Source organism: Falco cherrug, chromosome 4, assembly GCF_023634085.1.
Source record: "Falco cherrug isolate bFalChe1 chromosome 4, bFalChe1.pri, whole genome shotgun sequence".
Lineage (NCBI taxonomy): Eukaryota > Metazoa > Chordata > Aves > Falconiformes > Falconidae > Falco > Falco cherrug.
This window is the reverse complement of record NC_073700.1, coordinates 33,632,637-33,654,338: the sequence shown is the minus strand read 5'-3', so window position 1 is coordinate 33,654,338 and position 21,702 is coordinate 33,632,637. Positions and strand designations below refer to the sequence as shown.

General features: G+C 39.2%; 1 protein-coding gene across 1 annotated transcript in view; it reads left to right on the top strand.

The window, feature by feature from the left end:
- The window catches only part of MOSMO (modulator of smoothened), a 33,195-nt gene that overhangs the window by 1,722 nt on the left and 9,771 nt on the right, over positions 1-21,702 (top strand). Inside the window, exon 2 of the mRNA XM_055707370.1 lies at positions 19,383-19,595. Within this exon, the coding sequence (XP_055563345.1) occupies positions 19,383-19,595 (213 nt within the window). The remainder of the gene's footprint in view (positions 1-19,382; positions 19,596-21,702) is intronic.

Below are 21,702 nucleotides of genomic sequence, written 5' to 3'. Positions count from 1 at the left end.
GGCTATATAAAAAGAGTTGCTTCTTTCTTCTTACAATTCCATCTAGTAGCAGTGCTGCAGTAATGAGCCCTTCTTCAGCAGCTTGAAGTCAAATAAAATAATCTTCATTTTAAATGTTTAAGTATGGCTTTCTTAGATCCTGCCTCATGTTAACAGATCCTATGCAATGTGCAAGATACTGGATTCTCTCTGCCTGTATAGAAATGAGATAACAAAAACTATTCTGAAGAAATTACTGGTGGAAAGAAAGGTCTTGTGGGATCTAAGCATGCTCCATTACATTCTGCATTAAAGAAGGCTGTTTAATAGCTCTTTATAATACAGGGTTTTTTTCCTGAAATATTACACCTAGAAATCATTAATTCGTAGTTACTTGATGGATGATTATTTAAGAATCATCTGACATTTCTGTCCTGTACTCCTTTTAGAGGTGCAAATAACAGTTTTAATTTTAATTAGGCTGGCAAGCATGAAATCTGTATGGATTTTTTTAAAGGACTTCACTAGTCAAATAATGTTTTGACAGACCTAAGCCTTTTTTTTTTTTTTTTCCCTATTTTGAAGCCAAATTATTTGATAAAATCATAAAGGAGAGCTAACTGTCATCCTTCCTTAATGACTCTTTTGTTGATTTGTATTGATAGAGGATTCGATAGACTCTATCAGACTTCTGGTTAAAAGCAATATAAACTTATATTTGTCATACCTTACACCTAAAACGAGCCTTTTACTCAGACTGTAAAGAAAGGAAGTGTGAGGATGCCCGTTGAATCAAGGACTTCCTGTAGCAAACACTGTAGTATTGCATTGTGAGATAAATGCTTTTATGAGTGCCATTCATTACCCGGAGACTGCAGTGGAGAAGCATGGCACGGGAGGACACAGCCCTGATGCTAAATCCTGTCCCGGCTGCTAGTGAGGTTCAGGCACTCTCAGCAGACGACCGTACTTGGACCACATTCAAGCCATCCAACTTCCGTATGTGCCACTAAGAAGTAGGGTTTTTTGAAGCATCCTGCTCTCAGCTGGTGAAAGAACCTGTTTGGTGAAAGAAAACACTTCTTTGCTTTACCTCTTGTGTTTTTAGGGTCATCTGTGGGAATTTTTCTAGATTCTGCTTCTACAAGTCAGCCTAGTACCAAGGAGAAAGGGGAGTAATACTGTTTCTCTGCTTGGCTGCTGTCCTTGGGGTTCTGAAAGGCAGCGTGGAACAGCCTGCTTTTCTCAATACTGCAGCTGTTTGAGAATTACATAGAGCAGAGGTCTTGGCAAACCTGGGAAGGCAGCACTGCATTGGCTCATTCAGAGCTGTTTACAGCCATTAAGGTTGGGAACCTGGGTTTACGTTTCAGGGAAAAAAAATGAAATCTGTTCTGATTTGAATGCTAAACAATATGTACATCTTAGTCCTGACATAACGATGATTTTCTGCTACATTGGATAGCAAAATAAATCAGTGGCTTTAATGCTTTTCTGAAAAATCTAGGTTGTTTTAATTTTTTTTGTTGTTGTTTAAAAGGAGCTTATGTTCTGAGGAAATTGATATAGGGGGAGGGCTGATTAGTCTCCTAAGTCTTGCTCTTAAAGGTAAGTTTTAGTAATTTGAAAAATGTTGGCTATAAAAATTCCTCTCTAGCACTGTAATTAAGAGCAAAGGATTTCAACTGAAATCATTGAAGGTTTCAGATGCTTATCTGTCTTTAGGTCAGAGGAACTACACTTTTGTGGACATGGGTCCAAGTCTCCATTGGGTGCTTTTTCTTTGTGTAGTTTTGTAAGACTTGTTCATTAACTTGGTTTCACGTATTTCATGCACCTTCAAGATTATAAAGGAAAGATGGAATTCAAATGGATTTTTCTTTCAGAGAGTTCTCAGTGAGGTTTTGTTATTCATGGTGTGCGAGTACAGAATACTGATAACTCCAATCTGGAGACCAGCGGCTTCTCAGTATTCTTGCACTGACATCCTTTTCTTATCAAACTAGTATTCTATGTGAGAAATAGGGACAGAGTTGGCTTTAATTTAAGCCAATGCCTAAGCTCCCACTGATTTCAGTAGTAATGAATTTTGTTGCTGTATCTCTACATTGCTTTTGTGATGAACTATAAAAGCTGATAGTTTTGTCTCTATATGTTCCTTTTTTGTGTGGGAGGGTCTTTAATGATTTTGGTATTTTGTCTTCAGTAGGGGGGATAGAAGTTGCTCTAACTTCAGCTCAACCCTTTTGTAGGGAGAAGGGTATGAGTAGTATGAACAGTTGAAATTAGACATGTTAAAAGCTGTACATGTGGGGGGCGTTGACAAATTTCAAAAGCTTTTAGGGTAGGTCAGATAATTCAAGAGGATAATTTAATCAAATAAAATCCCCCTTCAGAAAGCTAAGCTATCAGTTTGTTTATGTGACTTAGTCATCCTTTCCTATGTAGCATGATGGTTCATTTGATTCCAATTTACAGAACAACGTGTACCTTTTTTTATAGCAGTCATTAAGTTAATATAGATGTCAGAATTTAAGGCTGCTCAACTCTGACGGGTAACTTCTAAAGCAAGTATTTATCACATCTTCTTATGTTGATACATCTATCACAACGGGAGACACGGTATAATGTTATGGCCAGGCCACTCGGCATATGCACGACAGTGCTGACTTGGGTGATGTTAGCGTTCAGCAGAGCTTCCAATTCCATCTTGAATCTGTGACCTAAGCATCAAGGTCACTTACGTTAGAAACTACATTTTTCATTTAAACTGCCTTCTGTAACCATGCTGTGCAGTAACTGTCTGATGGTAAATCATAAATCTACAACATGCCGCTCATTTTGTCTGTTTTGTTTACAAATGCTGCCTTTACATGTATCTTCCAAAGTATTATGTGTAGTTCTTGATTTTGCATACTCAGCTGCTTTTTTATTTGTGAAATATGATTCCAGATTAGATGGTATCTATGGACGTATGGAAGAGCAAGCTAGAACCAGCAGGCCATTCCTCCTGAGGCAGTTAACTCCCTGCTCCTGTGAAATAAGTCATATAGTACTAAGTGGCTAATTACTGCTGTTCAGTATTACTCCTCTGCATGTGATAGCTCTTCTTGAGGAATTTTACTCTGCAGTTGCAACAGGAGTTGGAGCTTTATTGGGATCAGCTTAATGAATTATCACAGGTGATGCAACCAAGCAGTGATTCCCAGCTCCTGCTGAGCTTGAGAACATATTACCACTGAAATATTTTTCTCTACTAGGAGCATTGACTATACATGGAGTAAACTCAAGACCACATGAAGGTACCTGAATGAACCAGTATATCTAAATAGAGTAGAACAAATAGAATAAACTAAATAAAGCATCAGCAACTTGAAAGAGGGTGTAAACTTGACTTCCAGCTAGCACTATCATTCTAAATACAGTTGACTGCTCAAAAAGTAGTGATATGTAAAAATCAGTATGGCATATTACCACTTCTGGGCTTTAGGGGTTATGCTGAGAAACTGTTAATGCACAGGGCTCCTCTGTGGCGGAATTCATGGTATAGAGCAATCATTGTGCTGTTCACTGAAGTAGATAGTGTTTTGTTTTGTTTCTTTGATGTATGGATAGTTGGCTTTTCAAAAACTGTTGGAAAAAGGGTTCTGGTGATCATTTGCTAAGCACCTTGCAATATACTCAAAATACAGTATGCTTCTCCCAGTTCTTCTCAGTAGAGAATGATGGGACATGATGGGAAGCAATTCTACAAAATTACTCTTTCCTAATGTTTTTTGTACTGTATGATGTGGTGACTGTGACAGGAAAATTTATTTGCCCTTTCATGAACCTGTTTGGATTGCATGCTGAGAATACAACCCCCCACCCCTCCAAAAAAAATTAAAAAAAAAAAAAAAACCAAACAAAAAACCCACTCCACTGATGATACAGAGAAAGAAGAGTTATGTACTATCATGCTCTAGAAAGAAGCGACTGCTGAAAAGCAATCTGTAAAGCCATCTGAACATCAGAGTGTTAAAATTAGATTCTGGAATATAATTTCTAGGAAAACACTTTCCTTTTAGTAGATGCCCCCAAGTGTGGGAGCAAGGAGGGAAAGGTGGTGCTTTGTGGTGTGTTACTGATCTGGACAATGAGGGGATTAGGACCTGCGCTAAGATGCAGGCACTAACAGTAGTTGCATCTTAGAGATGTTGCCAGTGCCTTAAAAACAATACAAAACTCAAATAAGAACTAGTAAGGACTGCCAAGGAATCTAAACCCCATATAATCTGAATACTCTTAACAAGAGTAGCCCATTAATAGGTGTGCCTGGACTTGGATAAATTGACAAAGACAATGCTATTGACAAAAAAAAAAAAAATTGACAAAGACAATGCTATCTTTAAAATTACCATTTCCATTCCACTTCATGACTGTAGATGTCTTTCAAGTGAATGTAAAACTCTTACCAAGCAGAGTGTTTGAATTGTGCCTGGGTTCTGTAATCAACCAGGCCTTCAGGCACAAGGAAAATTAATAGTAAGGCATTGTTGTAATGAATTAATTTTGTGCTTGCTCAACCACTCAACATTGAAACATATGGAACTATTTTATGTGTAGGAAGAATCTCATGAAAGAGAGCTGTGTCAGCCTGGTTACTTGAGCCTGCCAGAGCAGAGATGAGAGAGCCGATTGTTTTTGGCCATAGAGGAACTGATGTTGTACATCTGCTTTTTAACAAACACAAATTAATACTGCTTCTGTTAGGTGACCAGTTTTCTCTTTAGTGTGTGAAGCTACAAAACTGTTAGTTTGCCTTCCGCCAACTCCTGTTGAATTCTTCATTCTCTAATTAGTGTTAAAGAATTAGGTAAGAAGTACCTGATTATAGAGGACAGATCTGGGAGCCAGTAACTTGTATTTACCTTTCAAATCTAGCATCTGGCGTGACTGACTGTGGATGTTGGAAAGTTATTGTGGTAGTACCTCAGTTTCTTCCTCTGTAAAACAGAGGTGGTACTTTAGCGCAGAAATTCTGTTAATGTTAGCAGCAAAGCTTTAACTGAATTTTTGTTTAAACTTTTCTTTCCTATCACAAACAGGAAAAAAAAATCTAAGAATACCAGGTATTACATTCATCTTTTCTGATAGTAGTTGTTTTTGCTAAGGTACTTGAGTTTCAGGTATTTGGAATAACTTTTTTCTTTAAAGTATTTATTCACAGCAGTATGTACAGTCACTGTAGAGCAAAATTATATTCAGTATGTGCAGATACAGATTTGTTTTCTGTCTTGTGCTTTACTCAAGAAGAATTTAGTTGTAAATTTGCTTTATAGATGGTATAAACTGGGAGGGGTGCCTTGCTGAGGCTTCAGCTTTGTGGCTTCAGGAACTCTCTGAGTTTCACTAATAGTGATGATTTTGTAAATCAGCTTAGAGCTGATCTTAGGCGTATGTATTACATTTGTTGCCGCAGTATGACACTGAGATTAACAAAAGAATGACTTAAATATATGAGTCTTAAAAGTAAAGATTCAATAGCATGTGTTGCAAAACAAAGATTTAAAACTATCTGAAATAAAAAAAAAGAATCCTGTTAATGATGGAGGCTTATTAAAAACATTTGTATTGTTTAGTTTCCAGTCAGCACTTACATGTCAGCAGCATTATGTAAACTCCATTTGTGCTTTTGCCAAAGCAAAGAAGATGAGTAGGTCAAACTTAAAAGTTTGACCTACTTCTTTTTTTTTATAGGTATCTCACAACAGCTCAACTTTTTCCCAATTATTTTTTGCTAGCCTTGAAACAAAGTAGAGAGCACTAACGCTTCTTGTCTGCTGCAGTATGTAGGAATTTTGTCTTACGTAGGAGTTCTTCACCTAGTTCTTGAATTCTTTTCCAGCAATGGTTGATACCTGTGTATTTCAGAAGAAGGTAACTCATGGGCGAGGAGGAATATTGACCTTTGAAGAGGTTAAATGCTGCTATTAATTTTAAAATCAAATACAAAAAGATCTTTGTAGTATGGAACAAATGCAATGTGGAGGTTGGGTTTAGGTCTTGTACAAAGTAATTTGGGAAAATTATAAATTATTACAGATTTATAGTTTATAAAATTTTAAATGTAAAAATCAATTTCTTATTACACAATTATAGTTGTTACTGTGTTTCACAGTACCTAGAAATTTAGTCATTAACAGAGGTTTGGGGTTTTTTATCTATTGATTAATTTAATTTATGGAGCAGTATATGCAGGAAAAAAGTTCCATGGTGATTTTGCAGCAATCCCCTTATGCGTGCTCCAGCTGCTTTGCTCAATCTCACTTTTCTTTCCGAAGTCTCTGACTGATGGAGATACACACAGATCTGAAAAACTGGAGATATGGCCAAGAAGAGGATCTGTGCAGGGTACGTGTCTGTTCTAAGGAGAGGGGATACAAGCTAAAGCATTTGACTGGCAAAGAAAGCACTTATATTGGCCTCATTCCATATGAATCTGTATAGAGTGAACAGTCATAGGTTATATACTTTCTCAAGGTGAAGCTCTTAGTTTCTTCCTTTTATATCATATTTGATTTCCTATTTGATGTATTGCCTTGTATATGTTTTTTAGATTTTGTAAATAGAGTTGATGACAAGAGTTTGGTCTCTTGGGTACCTTAGGAAACATAATCTGATTGTGATGGTTTGTCTGTGGGACGAGTTAGTCAAGTATGAAACACTAGCTGCTAAGAGGCTCAAAATTCCACAGAGTATATAGAGTCTAGTTCCTCTCTTTGAGCAAAACATACTCTGTCTCTTATGTCTGAGTCCTTGGGATGAACTAAAACGTTCCCTCGTGAAGGCATCAAAAGCCTCCCAGGGATTTACTGCAGTATCAGAGGCCAGCATTTCCTATCCACGCAGTGTAGGGTGGTGAGCAACAGTTGGCTGCCACCCAGGAGCCTCATGGTGGCTGAAGTTCTGTGCCATAAATTAGAAAGCACTTTGGGATTATTAAGGATGACAGTCTCTCAAGGTGTAATGATTAATAACCCACTTACATGTTTAAATATTTGTCCAGTTGAAGATGGTTCATATTAGGCCTTGAACTTGACCATGAGCAATTCTTTGTGCAGTTGTTTGGACACTGCATTAGTAGGGCTGAGCTGTCTGCACTTGGTACGTCCAAGAATTTAATGATCAAATGACAGTGTTCATAGGCAGTAAAGTCTAATAGTTTACTTTTATAGTGCTCATCATTGAGCCACCTTCCCAGTTGATAGGGTTGCAGTTCTTACTCCTGGGTTTCCTGTTCTCTTGCTGGTCATTGCCCAAGTTCTTGCCTTGTTTCCACTTCTTTTGCTGTGACTGCTATTGGCAGCAATGCAATTTAATTGTCTCCGAAGGAACAGGTATGGGATTGGAATAAGATGGAATGGGACAACTGATAGTTCATTGTGCCCCAGACAAAAGAGCTGCTTTGCGTCTAGATTCTTTCTACGCTCCTCAAACTGATGGCATATATACTAATGTTATTAAAATATCTCAGTGAAATTGCTTGCTTTCTGCAATAAAATCTTCGTATGCATCTGAAATGAGAGAGATCCTGACTTCCATGATAGGCAGGGAAAATGTACAAGTAAGGGGGAATGGTTTTATCTGTAACTTCATCAGTATGAGCTTAATGTATCAGACGTACACAACATTTAATTGTAATGTCTTTAGACCAAAGCAAAGTGAAGAAAACTGTAGGAGGTTGTCATGGACCTCAAGTTCCCTGAAGGTTGACTTTTGTGTAGAGGGCGACTTGTTTAACTTGAAAATTTGCTCTGATGTTTAGTCTTCTCTGTACAAAATAGAGATACAAATTGCAGTATAAAGAGGTATTTTTTCTTAGGCATAGACAGCAACCAACAGGATTCCCACAGTCAGCGGAAGCATCAGCTCCAGAACTGCCATGGTGGAAGATTCTGATCTCCTTTACTGTAGAGGAGAGAATGCACTGCATCTTCTGTGCCAGTTGATGTGAGGAGCGTTGTAGGTGTTGCGTGCTGTGGGGGAAGAGGAGTCACAAGGGTGAAGAAAACTTCCCCCCCCCCCCCCAAGTTGAATTCTGTTGTGAAACGAATCATGCACCTGAATTCATGTTTTAATGCTGTAGTTCTCCATTGTAGAAACTTGTGTGGGAAGGAGCATGTTTCACTGTTTTTTGAACCCACACTAAATTAAATTTAAAAACTATGCAACAAGATTGTACAGGAAACCTGAAAAGATTGAATGGCCAAGAATTTCTAATGTGGTCTCATAAATTCTTTCAGTGGAATATTATTGGGTCATTCAGCAATTACAAGAAGCACGCTGAAGCTTAATAAATGAAAAATGGTGGAATAGAGCAAAGGCCAGGAGTAGTAGTTGCTGTTTCACAAACAGAAGTCTGTTGACTTATGCCCCATGTAATCTGACGTAAATGCTCTCTGTAAGTATATGTTCACTAAGATGAAGTTGGTGATAGACAGAGCATTTCTTGGCTGTTTATACTGAATCTAAAATTAGAGAGAATTCTGTTTCAGAATGTCAGTATAACAACTGTATAAACATATGTTAACAGATATTCTTTGGAGCACTATATAACATCTGATTGCTTTTTAAGAATAGCCTCACTTGTTCAGAAAGGTCTGAGCCTTGCTGTTTAATGATTAAGTCCTATTTTATTTCAGTAAAGCACAAATTTAACTGTTCAGGAGGGGTCTGTCTTCTCTTATTCTAGCCAGAAAAGTCTGCAGACTCCTGGAGTCTGTTTTTGTAGATACTGATTTGTGATGAGGGAGAAAGTGTTACCACCACACAGACACCACCTGTTAATTGCCTAAATAATTCAGGCTTAAATTATGCAGGCTTCTAAAACAAGGACTTGCCCTAGCAAAAGGGATAAGAAAATACAACTTCAGGATAAATGCTGCATATGCTCCCTGCCTTCCTATTCATCTTTGCTTTTAATGCTTTTATTGTGATGGGAACAACAAATAAATGCCCAAATTTGAGAATTATTACTGCAGAAGAAGGTTGTTGGTTTTTTTGTTTGTGTGTTTTTTATTTACAAATTTGCCTGAGAAGTTAAAGCTACCTCTTATACTGGGGGGGGGGGGGGGGGGGGGGGGGGGCGGGGGCTTAAAATGTTAATCAGCCAGAAAACTAGTGCTGGCTGTCCCTGAGGACAGACTGTATGTAGTTAAGCTATATGTCAGTCTTTCAGCACCTGAAGTGTTACTTCCAGAGAATAAATTCTTTGTTGGCCCTGTACCTAATCCCTCTGTAAAGTGCAGTTTAACCTGTATTGCCAGTTGTTACAAGCATGTCATACACAGATTTGGCAACAGTTAAAAAGTGCCTTTAGGAATAAAAACTAAGGTTAGGTTTTATTCCGCTTGTAATAGTACTCTAGTTGCAATGAAATGTGTCTTGGGACATTTAGGTGCCGTTCTTCAGTTAACCAAGGTGCCTTATGAATAAAGCAAATCTAGCAGACAGAGATAGGGTCTTTTATATCCCACGTTAGTAGAGTGGGGGGAACTTGGGTGTCCAAGAAGGGTCTTGAAAGACCAGACATGTACTTAATCTTTCCAATTATTCTAGTTGTTCTATAATAGAAGGTATTACTTCTACCTGCAAGCTTCCTTTCTTATGTCCTCATTACTACAAATACAATCCTGCCATCAGTTATGTGATATAAAGAAATTGCCACCAGATTGTTAGTACATTTTATTTGCTTTTTCAATATTTTGTTCTTTATTTAGCAAGGTCTGTTGTGCTTTCCGGCAATCTGGGCCTAAAATTTGCTCTCAGCAGTGGGCCAGGAGACAGGCTCAGCCGTAAGAAAGCATTCAAGCTTGTAAAGTATGTTTAGGCTGAGTGTTTGCAGGGCAGACACCTAAAATTTGCAAATATGTTTCTAACCATATAAACGCCAAAAGGCATTTCAACACTTGTCTCTTCACCTTTATACCACTGGGTGATTCATAAAGTGGTGGAAGAGCCAGATTGGTGGGTGTCCTTGGAGCATGTCTGACACAGGCTGAGATCAGTGCAAAACACAACAGTTACGGCTGACGGGGGGAGATGATCCTTACTCCTCCTGAATTTCATTTGGTAAAATGCACAAGCAAACTTGAGGGCAGGGCCAGAACTTGAATTTTTTCCCTGCCCTTGAATGCCCTTGTCACTAGGCCAGAGAAATTGCTTTAGACTGTAACACAAAAAGGTTGACAAATATTTCATCTCCATGAATAGAGAGAGAACAATAGGACACTTTATTTGGTGTGACTTGGGGGGTTTGGTGTATCTGTCCTGATCTGCTTGGACATCTATTAAGTTTGAAACTCAACTGACTTGGTGGAAGGGTGCTTTTGTAGTTATGCTGGAGTTAAAAACGGAGAGCTCTGAAGTCCAGTTATTGCCAGCCTGTGAAAGGCCACCTTATAAGACACCTGTGTGGAAGGTGATCCACTAAACTGTGAAGATCCAGAATTTCTCTGTTCTTACTGGTTATGTTGTCTTTGTACCAGGTGGCAAACGGTGGTGCTGCCATTACTGACCCAGCCTGGCCACCTTACGTCACTGGCTCCTATAGATGATGGCCAGCCTTGAAGAGCCTGTAGATCAACCATATGATCGTGAAGTGATTAGTAGACAGTTTCTGAGAAGGTTGGAGTAGGGTTGTGTGTAGTAAGGTTGTGCATTGGGTGGAGAGGTATCATTTTACAGCTCTGTCTGAAGCCAAATATAACTCTGTTAAAAAGAACACAAGCTCATCAGATGTTAAATGGCAGAACAGCTGTAGGTGTCATAGCTTCTGGCTTTCAACTGAACATATGGCATAAAACTGGTGTAGCTGACTAGAAAAAAATCACTTTTAAATATTGACACTGCCTTTGATCTTTCTTTTTTTAGCCAGTGAATTTTGTCAACTTTGAGTAGCTCTGTTTTGGTTGGGGGGGAAATGGAAATAACTATGGATTTTTTGTTTGTTTTTGAAACTAAATAAAACATTAAGTTTTATTCTTTTTTAAAAAAATTCTCTCATTTTTTTCCAGGCCCTTGCCACTTCAGGAACTGTAAAGGTTCTAGCCAGTGACAACACTATCCTATTGTGCAAATGCTTATAGTGTCAGAAAATAAACAACCTGAAGGATGCAACTTATTAGAGATCCTGTTTGCCAGCATTTAATTAATGCTGTCTTTTGAAGCAGGGAAGAATACCTTCAGCATGGGTAGATTTCTTGGCTCTTGGTACGTGAGAACACACAGGCTTTGTTAGGTCCTCAGGAGAGCTGTTCCTGTATTGTTGCCGGAGGACAGCTTTTTCAGTGTGTGGTGGTCCATCTCTTGGGGGGGGGGGGGGGGGAAGTCAAAACAAAACCCAAACATTAAAAAGCCCTACTCCAATACACAAGCAGCATGGGATTGAAACTTGTATGCTGGAATTCAGAAATAAACTTGCTTTTTATTGCTCCAAATATCTGCAGTTTAAACATCACTTAGAACTTGTATATCGTAATGATTGTCATCTGTAGTAATAAATTTTCTAATACATGTAAGTCATAAGGATCTTTCCCAATATATGGCCCGGATGTTTTTTTCTCTTTCAGGGTGGAAGGAGGGAGGGAGAAGACTGTTTTTTGTGGAGGGGGGATTTGGTTTGAATTAGGCATGATACAAACACTGAATTGAAAACTTTTGAGAAAACTCAGGCACCAGATGGTCTTCAGCAGCAAGGCAAGCTTTTCTGCTAATATACCACAAGTCTTTTAACGTTGAGTTTAGACTTTAAAAATGAGAATTGTGCTGTTTAAAAGCCAGTAAGCTTTGGAGTTGTAAAGACTGCCAAAAATGGTACCTAATAAATTAAATTCTGTGGACATTAGATTGTTAAATAGAATGCAGTTGGTAGGTTCCCCATAGCTAGCATAGGATGTTACCTCATCAGCCGTTGCCAGTGTGAGTATTTTTAAGAAAGTCACTTAGTTCCTGAAACAAGAAAACATCCATTATATCTCTAGAGCAAGAAGGATTGTGCATTTCAAAGTCTGTTTGAAAGGAAGCGTTCTGATTTCAGAGAAGGGGATAAATGGAGTAGAAGAGACACAGCAGCTTATATAATAACGTGCTCTATCTTGCATTATTGACTTGAATTGCTCTTAAAAGATGCACACTAGATATAGTAAAGACTGCAAGTGAATCTAGGTCTTTATTAAAACTGACCCTTTTATATTGCATAAATACTTCTTAGGTGTTTGAGGTTTGTACCTATAAATATCCAGGGGGCATATGAATTGATCTTGCATCTAGCCGCTTCAAAGTGAGAAACTCCAAAGGTTTTCTTCCAGGGTTACAATACCTATTAGATTACTTGAGAGACAAATCGGACTGAATGCCAAAACCATAAGATCTGGCATACAAAGGACAGGAAAGAATTCATAATCCCTTTGTTCTGAACTCCTCTGTGTTCTGTGCCTTTGCAGTTAATCCTCTGTTATTCTTTTAAGCCTTTCTCTAGATCATCCTTTAACATTCATAAATCTTATTTTATTAAGTCTGGACTTGGTTGCCTCGTAATCTACTGGCTGAACAACATACTGGAACATCCGCAGTAAAAGAATCAATCTGTCATGCCACATCCTGAATACTGTACTTGCATGGCAACCTCGAAGTTATTTTAGCAGCCTAAGTGCTAAAGAGCATCTATTCAAACTACTCCCATCCCTCACAAAAGAAGTAATTATTTATGCAAGAACAGTAACAGATATGGTACTCTCATACGTGATTGGAAATGGGCAGTTGATCCTATCTTATATTTTGACCCTTTTTTATATTTATTTCGGTAAATCCAGTTATTATGTTGTCCTACAATAAGCAAAAAAAGTAGAGGAAAAGGTGTTTGACTTGTTTATAGTTACTTAGCAGCAGTTAATTATGTGTATGTGCTATTTTACAAAATGCTCTGATGTGACGTTGGCTTGAGGCTGTAAACATTTTTGAATTGCTTTAATGGGTCAATGGCTGAAAATTCAAATGAGGACTAACTACGTTTCCTTTTACAAGGCTATAAGTCTGAGCAGTTGTAGGTAGAAAAAAATTCTACGAGCTAGCTATGCCTGTGGGCATCATTCAGTGGGACCTTACATACAGAGACCCTATGATGCTGTTTAACTACTATAACATGGACCATGCCTTTTAGAATCAAGAGGTCTTCCCCAGTGTTGTTAATCCTTTTTTCCTACCTGGTTTTGAAGTGCTTTGCAAACCAGCAGGATACTGTATCTTCTTCCTCTTCACACCAGAGGTGGTGCATATCCTGCAAAAGCATAGCTTTTTCCCTAGCCTTCTGTGCTCCTTACTCTAAGCATGACTATCTCATCATAAGAGAGGGTAATAGGGCCTGATTTCTGATGGTTTTACACTGAAATAAGTAGAACTAACTATATGCACCCTGGAGTACCTCCCATGCAATGGTAGAGAAGGATCAGCAGTGTCAGTTCACTGGATTTGGGGAGAGTACTCTGTTTCCAAGGAACTAATCCCTGGAATATAAAATTAACACATTTTCCCCGAAACAAAATACATATGAATAAACCTAAATAACTGATTCTTTCTTCCTCCTTTGTATAGTAATATCACTTAAAGTGCCCGTTGCAGGAAAATAAATTGCATATGTAAGGCTGGGAAACATCTCACTTAAACTGCCAAATTCCTTGGATGACTACAAAAAATTTTCTTCTTGGAAGTACCTCCTCCTTGTTTGCTGTTACGGGTAGTTGCATTGGAACTAATCTTACCGTGCTCTGTTTGTTCCTCTCAGGAATTCCTCGGCTATGCTTCGCTCACTTTGAAAGCGGTCTTCTGTCAGAGAGGCTTGGTTGCAGGCAAGGAGCAGCAGACATGTTAAAGGCAAGGTGGCGGAAGTCAACTTGATGGTTATCCTTAACACTGGTACAGGGAAACAGTCTGCCATGACCAAAACACTGCGTTCTTTTTAGACCTTTAAAGCTTCCACTTGGGTTGGGTAGCAAGCTATAGCTGCACACTAGACAGCTGCAGGTTCTTCCTCCTCTTAGATGGACCTAGCCCTTTTTCCATTCAAGTTTATTAATTGAATAGAACTTTGAAACTTTCCAAGAGCAACTTCATTTCCTCCTGTCCTTGTCTATGGCCCAGTAAGAGTTACAGGGAATGGCTTAACAGAGCTGCCCTATTTTACATGTCGGTCTCTTGCATGCGACTGTTACCTAACCAACAGCAATGAATGTTTTAGTGTGCCCAAATAACATAGCTCCATGTAATGTACTATGCTCATTACTAAAACATAAAACTTATTGGTGTCCTTGCTATATTGGCAGTGCTCTAAGATTTATGTCACCAGCACCTCACTAGGAACCCTGTAAACTGTACTCTTCCCTTAGCAAAGATGGTTTAACAAGTCCACAGTACACTAAAGAAAAGTGTCTTATTTGAGCAGAAATTGTCTGGCAGTCACAACTGGGCTTTCTAGCAGAGCCATGCCATCTTATCGGGACAGCAAGGGAAGGACGGCGGGCAGGCTGTGTGGGAGCCATTGGATGTTTTAACCTCCACACTAGGCATATTGGCACATAATATTTATTTAATGTTAATAGTAAACATTTTGCTAAGGATGTGGTTGATACGTGGAAGGAGAAGCGAGGAAGCTGTTGTCAAGGAATGGAAAGGGTTGCAGATGCATTTAAACCCAAGGAATAGCATTTCCTCTAAAATGAGAGGAAAGAGTAAAGACATTTTCAGCTGCAGACAGTAGGGGAGGACAGAGGAGGAGCAGGTACCCCAAGCTGTGTGATCAAGAGCAGTTCTGAGGATTTGTGGTTTGTATGTTCGTGTGACAGCGTAGCTGCTGGGCTCTTAACACCTTCTAGCGTTTGAGCCCCATCTCATCCTGCATCGTGCGTTACCGTGCTAGTTGTTTCTTATGCTATGGTAACCTCTTCACGGCAGTGGCACCTCTCTGGTGTTCATCTGGCACACCTGATCCTGTGTGTTCTGGCAGTCAAATAATAGATGAACAGCGAACATCTGAACAGCCCTTGTTATGCTACTGTTTTCCAGCTGTGGTATTGCTGTGCCACTTTTAATAATTCAGAAGTGATGGAGAGGTGGGGGAGTGGAAGGGCTGCAGCAGTCTTTGTTTCTCTCTGTAGCATGTGATTCCTCCTTGGTGGCTCTGTAGTTGCCACGGAAACAAGGAGAGGGATGGCAACAGCACCGGGGCTGGAGTGGGACTTGTGGGGTGGGTCGGTGGCAGCTGCACGTCTGCACAAAGGGGAGAAATGAGGGCTGGCCTTTCTTTGGGTTGGTGCCTTTTCCCCTCTTTCCCTCAATGGTTTTGTGAAACTTAATTGTTACACAGGTGATGCTCACAAATGTTGGTGCATTTGTTAAAGAGTCTTTTTATTACTGATTCTAGTTTTTATGCAGTGTCAGAAAGTGAGCATTACTGGTGTTCTGGAGGAATTGAGTGAGGTAATATAGGACTATGATCATGAGACCTTTCACTGGTATAAACTGGAGTCCTGGTTATAGTCAGACTGTCACTACTGGAAGATGGTTTAATGTGTTTGAAATGCACTGCCACTTTAGGGAATAGATTTGCTGGAAGAGACTAAAGACGACTTCACTGACATTTGCTCAGTGCAGCGTTCTTTGTTTTGATGAAGGCTGAATCTCTTTTTTAATAATTAGAATATATATCCTAATCTCCTCTCGCAGTAGCTGTACTGACCTGCATAATGCCAATCTCAGAAGCTATGGAGGGAGAGGCATACAAGAGAAAGGGAGCAGTCCACTGCACCTCCTGGTTGTTGTCGTAGCTGCTGATGGCTGTGCTGTGCTGGCGTTGGGAGGTGGAGGACAGGGAGGCATGATTGTTCCACTGCACATGTTTTAGAGCTACATCCATCTTTAAGATGCCTAATCTACTAGTATTAGCTGTGCTGTTTGTTTTATACCTGTGTTAGGTGCTTAATTTTTGGCAGTCATGCTGGAATTACTCTGAGGGAACAACTGAAGACCTCTTTTACCTAGGGGCCAGAGTGGAACTAGGTGACTGGCTGGAGGTGGACTGTTGGGCTGTTCTCTAACTACAGGTAGAAGGACACTGATTTAGTATCTCTGTCCTTCCTTTCAACGATAGACTAGATACGGTTAAACAAGATTTTCTGTAACAAGTTAGTTTGTTGACAGCTGCCTGGCAACTGTTTGCTTGATTGCTTTAGAATCAGACCAACACAGTAAAATGTCATGTAAACCCACTCTTTTGAATTTTGTGGCAAATAAATACTCTTTTTCCACACCAGAGACTTCTTTTGAAGTCTGAATTCAACAGATCTGTCACTATGGTAGGAAGCTATGAGGTTTAATTTCCTTCTGCTCGGTTTATGTACACAAATGAGGTATCCCTGTACAGTGAACTTAAACTTGAACTTCAGCTAAATTTATGAGCACATAATGAGGTTGTTTCTCCTAGTTACCGTTGTGAAACCTTTAGAAATAGTTGACAGACCTTCTCTTGCCCTCCATTTGCTTCCCTAGAGTCTTCAGACTCCAGGTTCAGAACCTTGAATACAGAGCGTTATCTACTTCAAATCTGTAGTCCATGAAGCAGAGTTAAGTGAAAATACTAAGTATGTGCTAGCAAAAGCTTAACCATGAAATAAAGTTCAGTATTTTTTTCCTCCAGAACATCAGATTCTGAAATCTAATTGCTGACGCTTTAAAACTCTGATTAAAAAAAAAAAAAAAAAAAAAGAGTGGATCAACACATTTGGGCACCAGAAGTGATGTTTAGGAAACCCTGCTCTAAGCAGTTTCTTGCAACCATCCTTATGTCTTCAAAAGGCATGCTACCCTGATATTCACGATTCAGAGAGTTTTGTTCTCTCTCCCCTCCCCATTTTCAGTTGGGGGTTTGTTGGGGGGTTTTCTGAGAAAATCAGCCTTTGGAGAAATAGATGTTGACAGAAAAAAAAAACCTGCACTGAAAAACAGTAGTTCAAGATGGAGTTCTCTTCTGTTTCCTCTAGATACGGCACAGCTGGGCTTAGCTTTGGTCCTCTCTGAATCTGACATGTTAAATGTGCTCTTGTTAATTGAAAAATGTCTTCAATATGAACTGCAAATTTCATCTGAAAAAGATGAGTTAGTTGTCTTTTTCTAAAACATGCTCAGCTATAGCAGGTATTCTTCAGTTTCAGTTAACACACAAAATGGAAGAGTCCAGCACAGAGGTTCTTATCACTGTTGCTTTTGCCCAACTTAAAAATGCACTAAATTGTTGCCTCTGAATTCAGGAAACATCTATTGAATGCCTGATGTCATTTTTATGAAGTTGTTCTGTAGATTAGAACTGCAGTTTAAAAAAAACCCTACTTCTACTGTAAGTATAGTAATATTGTTGTTAAATCCTAGCCTTGCAGAGTGATTGGGATTAATTTCCTGTTCTATGATACTGCAGTGAATAGCCTCTTTATCCCCAAACTACAGGAAACTGCTTAGTGTTTTGCATGAGGTTCTGCAATGTGTGTGTGTTTCAAGGAAGGTGACTTTTTTAAAGACACATGCATATCTCCCCTCTGCCCCAGGAGCTGGTGTAAAATGGAAGCATTGCAGGTGATGGAAAAGCAACTGGGAAGCAGTTCATGTAAAACTGTGTACATTACAGCTATGTGAGCTGTGCAAGATTGCTTGTGTAATTCTGACTCAGTTTTGTGTAATCCCGGTGCACAGCAATGGTGTGATTGCTGTGTATTTGCAGTAGAAAATGCCAATTTTGTTGGTCTTGTAAACAACACTTTCTGAAATTATTTTACTTCAGCTTTCAGCTGAAATTTCATCTCAGAATCTTTCAGTTGATGAATAGGTAATTAAAAGGATGTATTTGAATAGGGCTAAAATTGGTAGTCTAAGCAAAGGTTGCAGGAATGCTTCAACAGAACTGATTCAGTAATGTTTTTGCTCTTGGTTCTTCTCACCCTCCAGGAGTGTATCAGAAGCACCACATTTAATAAAACACGATACTCTGCCTGCTAACCCAGTGGTTCTAAACTCAGAGGCTGATTGTGCTGGTACTCGTTGCTGAGGTGTGAGCAGACAGGATCTGAACACTTGTAGAAATTGGCTCAAGGGTGCATGGAGGTGCATGCTAGGACTGGTTACCCTTTTGGCTATTGGCTTACTACTTTGTTTCATGCTTTTATGAATTTATTTATTTATTTATTCTCCAAGAAGAAGCCAAAAAGTATGGCAGTTGCTTCTCCTTCCAAAAGGCATGCTAAACCTAAGCTAAACCTAAGTCTTACTGTAATTGTTTCAAGTTGCCCTCTTTTTATTTTAAATTGGTCAACTATAGCAAAATTTACAATAATTTGTGGAAGGAGATGTTGACTCTAATGTTACCCACTGTTGGGTTTTGCTCCTAATTTAGATAAAGGGCAGTTGTGATTATTTAAGAAAACCGCTCAGAAGAAGGGACAAAAGTGAGAAATATAGGACTTAATTGAGACACTGGAAGAAATGGATTTTAACCTTGCCTGTTAATTTTGAGTTGCAATTTTGCAAATAAAGCAAGCTTCACTATTAAAGCTTACTAAAAGCTTCTTTATGAGTCTCAAAAACACTGACTTGGATATTAAATCAGATTTATTTTTTTTATTTAACGGAAGGTACCTCATTTTGTGTAAAAAAATGTATGGTTCCTGTAACAGTCTTGCCCTTTTTCTAGAATCTTTTTGAGAGATGTTTTGCATAGATATCCCAGTTTGTGTGTGTAGTAGCTCTTTGCTGTCAAAAGGGCTGACCAGTCTCTTGCATAGAGGGACTCTTTAAAAGTTAATGTCAAGAAATGTTGATGGGGTTCTTTTAACAAATGTTCTTAAAGTCTTTGTATGAATCAAATGCAGTTTCTGCTGCAAGACTTTGAGGATTAAAGCTGTATTTACAGACAAGGGGGAAAAGGCATTAGACAATTAAAGGCATTTTAGGGGGCTGCAATTCATTTTGTTAGGTTATAGGAGTATTGCATCTTGCACAGATGAGGGAGTGATTCTCTATGCAACTCAGCTACCACTTTAGCTGATACTGGCAGGCTTTATAGGAGTACTTTATCCCTTTGATTAGACCTTGATTGCCACTCAAGAACCAGATACAGCTTGCAGCCATCTCACTTGAACTTGTGCAAGCGTATGATGAAAGAACATGAAGCATGTCCCCCTTATCCACTGTGTTTGAAAGGCTTATTAAGGTTCATCAAAGAAAGAATCCCTTATTTTTGGACGATTCTGAGCTTTGGTTTGCAGTTGAGCGCCCCTCAGAGAGGATTTTGAAAGTTTACTTGCCTCTCTGCTATGTATTTTCAGGTGCTCTCACAGTTGGCCTTGTGCGACAGTGTCAAACCATCCATGGACGTGACAGGACCTGTATTCCTCCACGGCTGCCTCCTGAGTGGGTCACTACGTTATTTTTCATCATTATGGGAATCATTTCACTAACTGTCACATGTGGTTTGCTGGTGGCTTCCCACTGGCGAAGAGAAGCTACTAAATATGCCCGCTGGATAGCTTTCACTGGAAGTAAGTGACCTCAACTACACAGTTGACCTGTATGCAGGATAAACTGGTGGACTCTAAAATAACAGTATAGTGTTGTCAAGGAGTGATGCTTAGGGCTAGACAAAACATTCCTTCTCTTTAAATACCATGTCTGAAGGGAAAAAAAAATCTGCAAAAAACACAGTTGGTATGTTAAGACACTGAGAGGGAATAATAGTTTGTGGGCCCAAGGGGAGAGAAAGGAAGGCCTGACCCCTTTACCCTCCTTGGGCAGTGACCATAACTGACCTAAGAAAATGAGCAGGCATAGAAGAGGTCAGTCCTGAGTTGTGTGTCTGATGGTCTTTCATACTTCCCCACTCCCATATTTCCAGGACTTATTCCTAGCAGAATGGAATGACTGAAAATTCCCTCCCTGAGGAAGAGGAGGCAGTTGATACGTCTGAGACATTACAGTCTGAAATCCATCCGTGCTTCAGGTGTCTCATGAATACCTCATTCAGGGTTGATGCTGGTTCAGTCCTGCTTCATGCTGACAGCGGGTGTTTTATTCAGAATATCTGCATTCTAATTGGCTATGCAGGAGGATTGCCCACTGCAGAGCATCTGCTGTGCTTCACAGCACTGAGACTTTTGCTTCCCTAAGTGACCCACAGCAGTGCTTTAGCTGGAGGGAGGAGTACCAGCGTTTTTCTGCCTCCCTCGATTCTGTTCTGTCTGAGCACCAGCCTAACTCCTCGCAGCTGAGCCTTCCCTAGCAGTCCCGTGTTTCTGCACAGGGAAACATATCCTATGGCTACTTTGGTGCAAAAGAAAAACAGTTATAACAAGTAAGGGGAATAACTTTCAAACTTCCTTTTCTTGGTGTGTGTTACAGGCTTAGCCCAACTGTGAAATGGTGCCTTAATGGTGGGGATGACAGCATGAAAAAACTCAAAACCTGAGGGCTTTTAAATTGACTTGAATTATGACATACCACTAAAGGTAGTGTGAACACTAACTAGAAAATGCAAGTTTGTGGTTTACACAGGCATAAATAAGGTTTAATGGAATTCTTTGACATCTAATGATATCTAATATGAATGAGATTTAACCTTGTTTTGGGGAAGGGAATAATATAAACTGCTGAGCTTCAACAAAAGTACTTCAGTGAGGCACTTGTACAATCAAAGCCATCCTTCTGACAACTTTGCTACACAGCATATTAAATTAATAGTGCAGCTCTTGCAGACAATGGAGCTATCAAAATGCTGTATCTGTTGTGATTGACTTATTATTTTCCGGTGAATGATTTAAATAGCAGACATGAGTAGTACTGAATATTCCACCCCAACTTTTCCAGTGCCCTTGTTTATGTATACATATTTCATGTATATCTAGTGTATGCAGGGAGGGTTTAAACTCAGAATTAAGATATTTACAGTAAGCTGAAGTCAAAGCTCTAGGATAAAGAGGGGTTTTTGGAGTACTATGTATTAATAGTTGATACCACAGTTTATTTATTGAGGGTTTTTTCTTAATTCAGAACTTGTATTTTGGGCATTATGTATTTTAATGGTGGGGTTTTTTTAGTATCTTCAATTGTCATATCCGTGCATCTTTAGTTTTCTACAATTGTGATGGTTAGTTCAGCCAAAAAATCTGATACCCTAAAGCTGGTTTTTTCCCTGTAGATTTCTTTAAGCTTGCAACAGGTCCATTATTTGAAGTCTAAATATAGAAGGACACTTTTATTTCAGCACTTGCCTTTTTGTTATGAGATGTTTAATAATGAAACATACTAATTTGTTCTTTTGCAAGTCAGAAGTATTCATAATTCTATTAAGATATGATCACTGCATTGCCACATTCTAAACCTCAGCATCTTTGATGCTCTTCTCCAGTACATAGGGCGCTGTGACCTTTGCATTCCTGATAACAATGATGATGGGAAATTTTATTGCTTAACTCACTTGTCAGAAAAATCACTTGTGAAGAAAAGGAACGAATAGAGAAAGAGTTCTGGGGGATTGGGAGATTTTTTTGTTGTTGGTTTGGTTTGATTGGTTGTTTTCCAAAAAGTTGATGAGTGACTTCTGTGGTTCATTGGATGGCAGCGCAAGTTAGTAACTTATTTGTAGATTAGTAT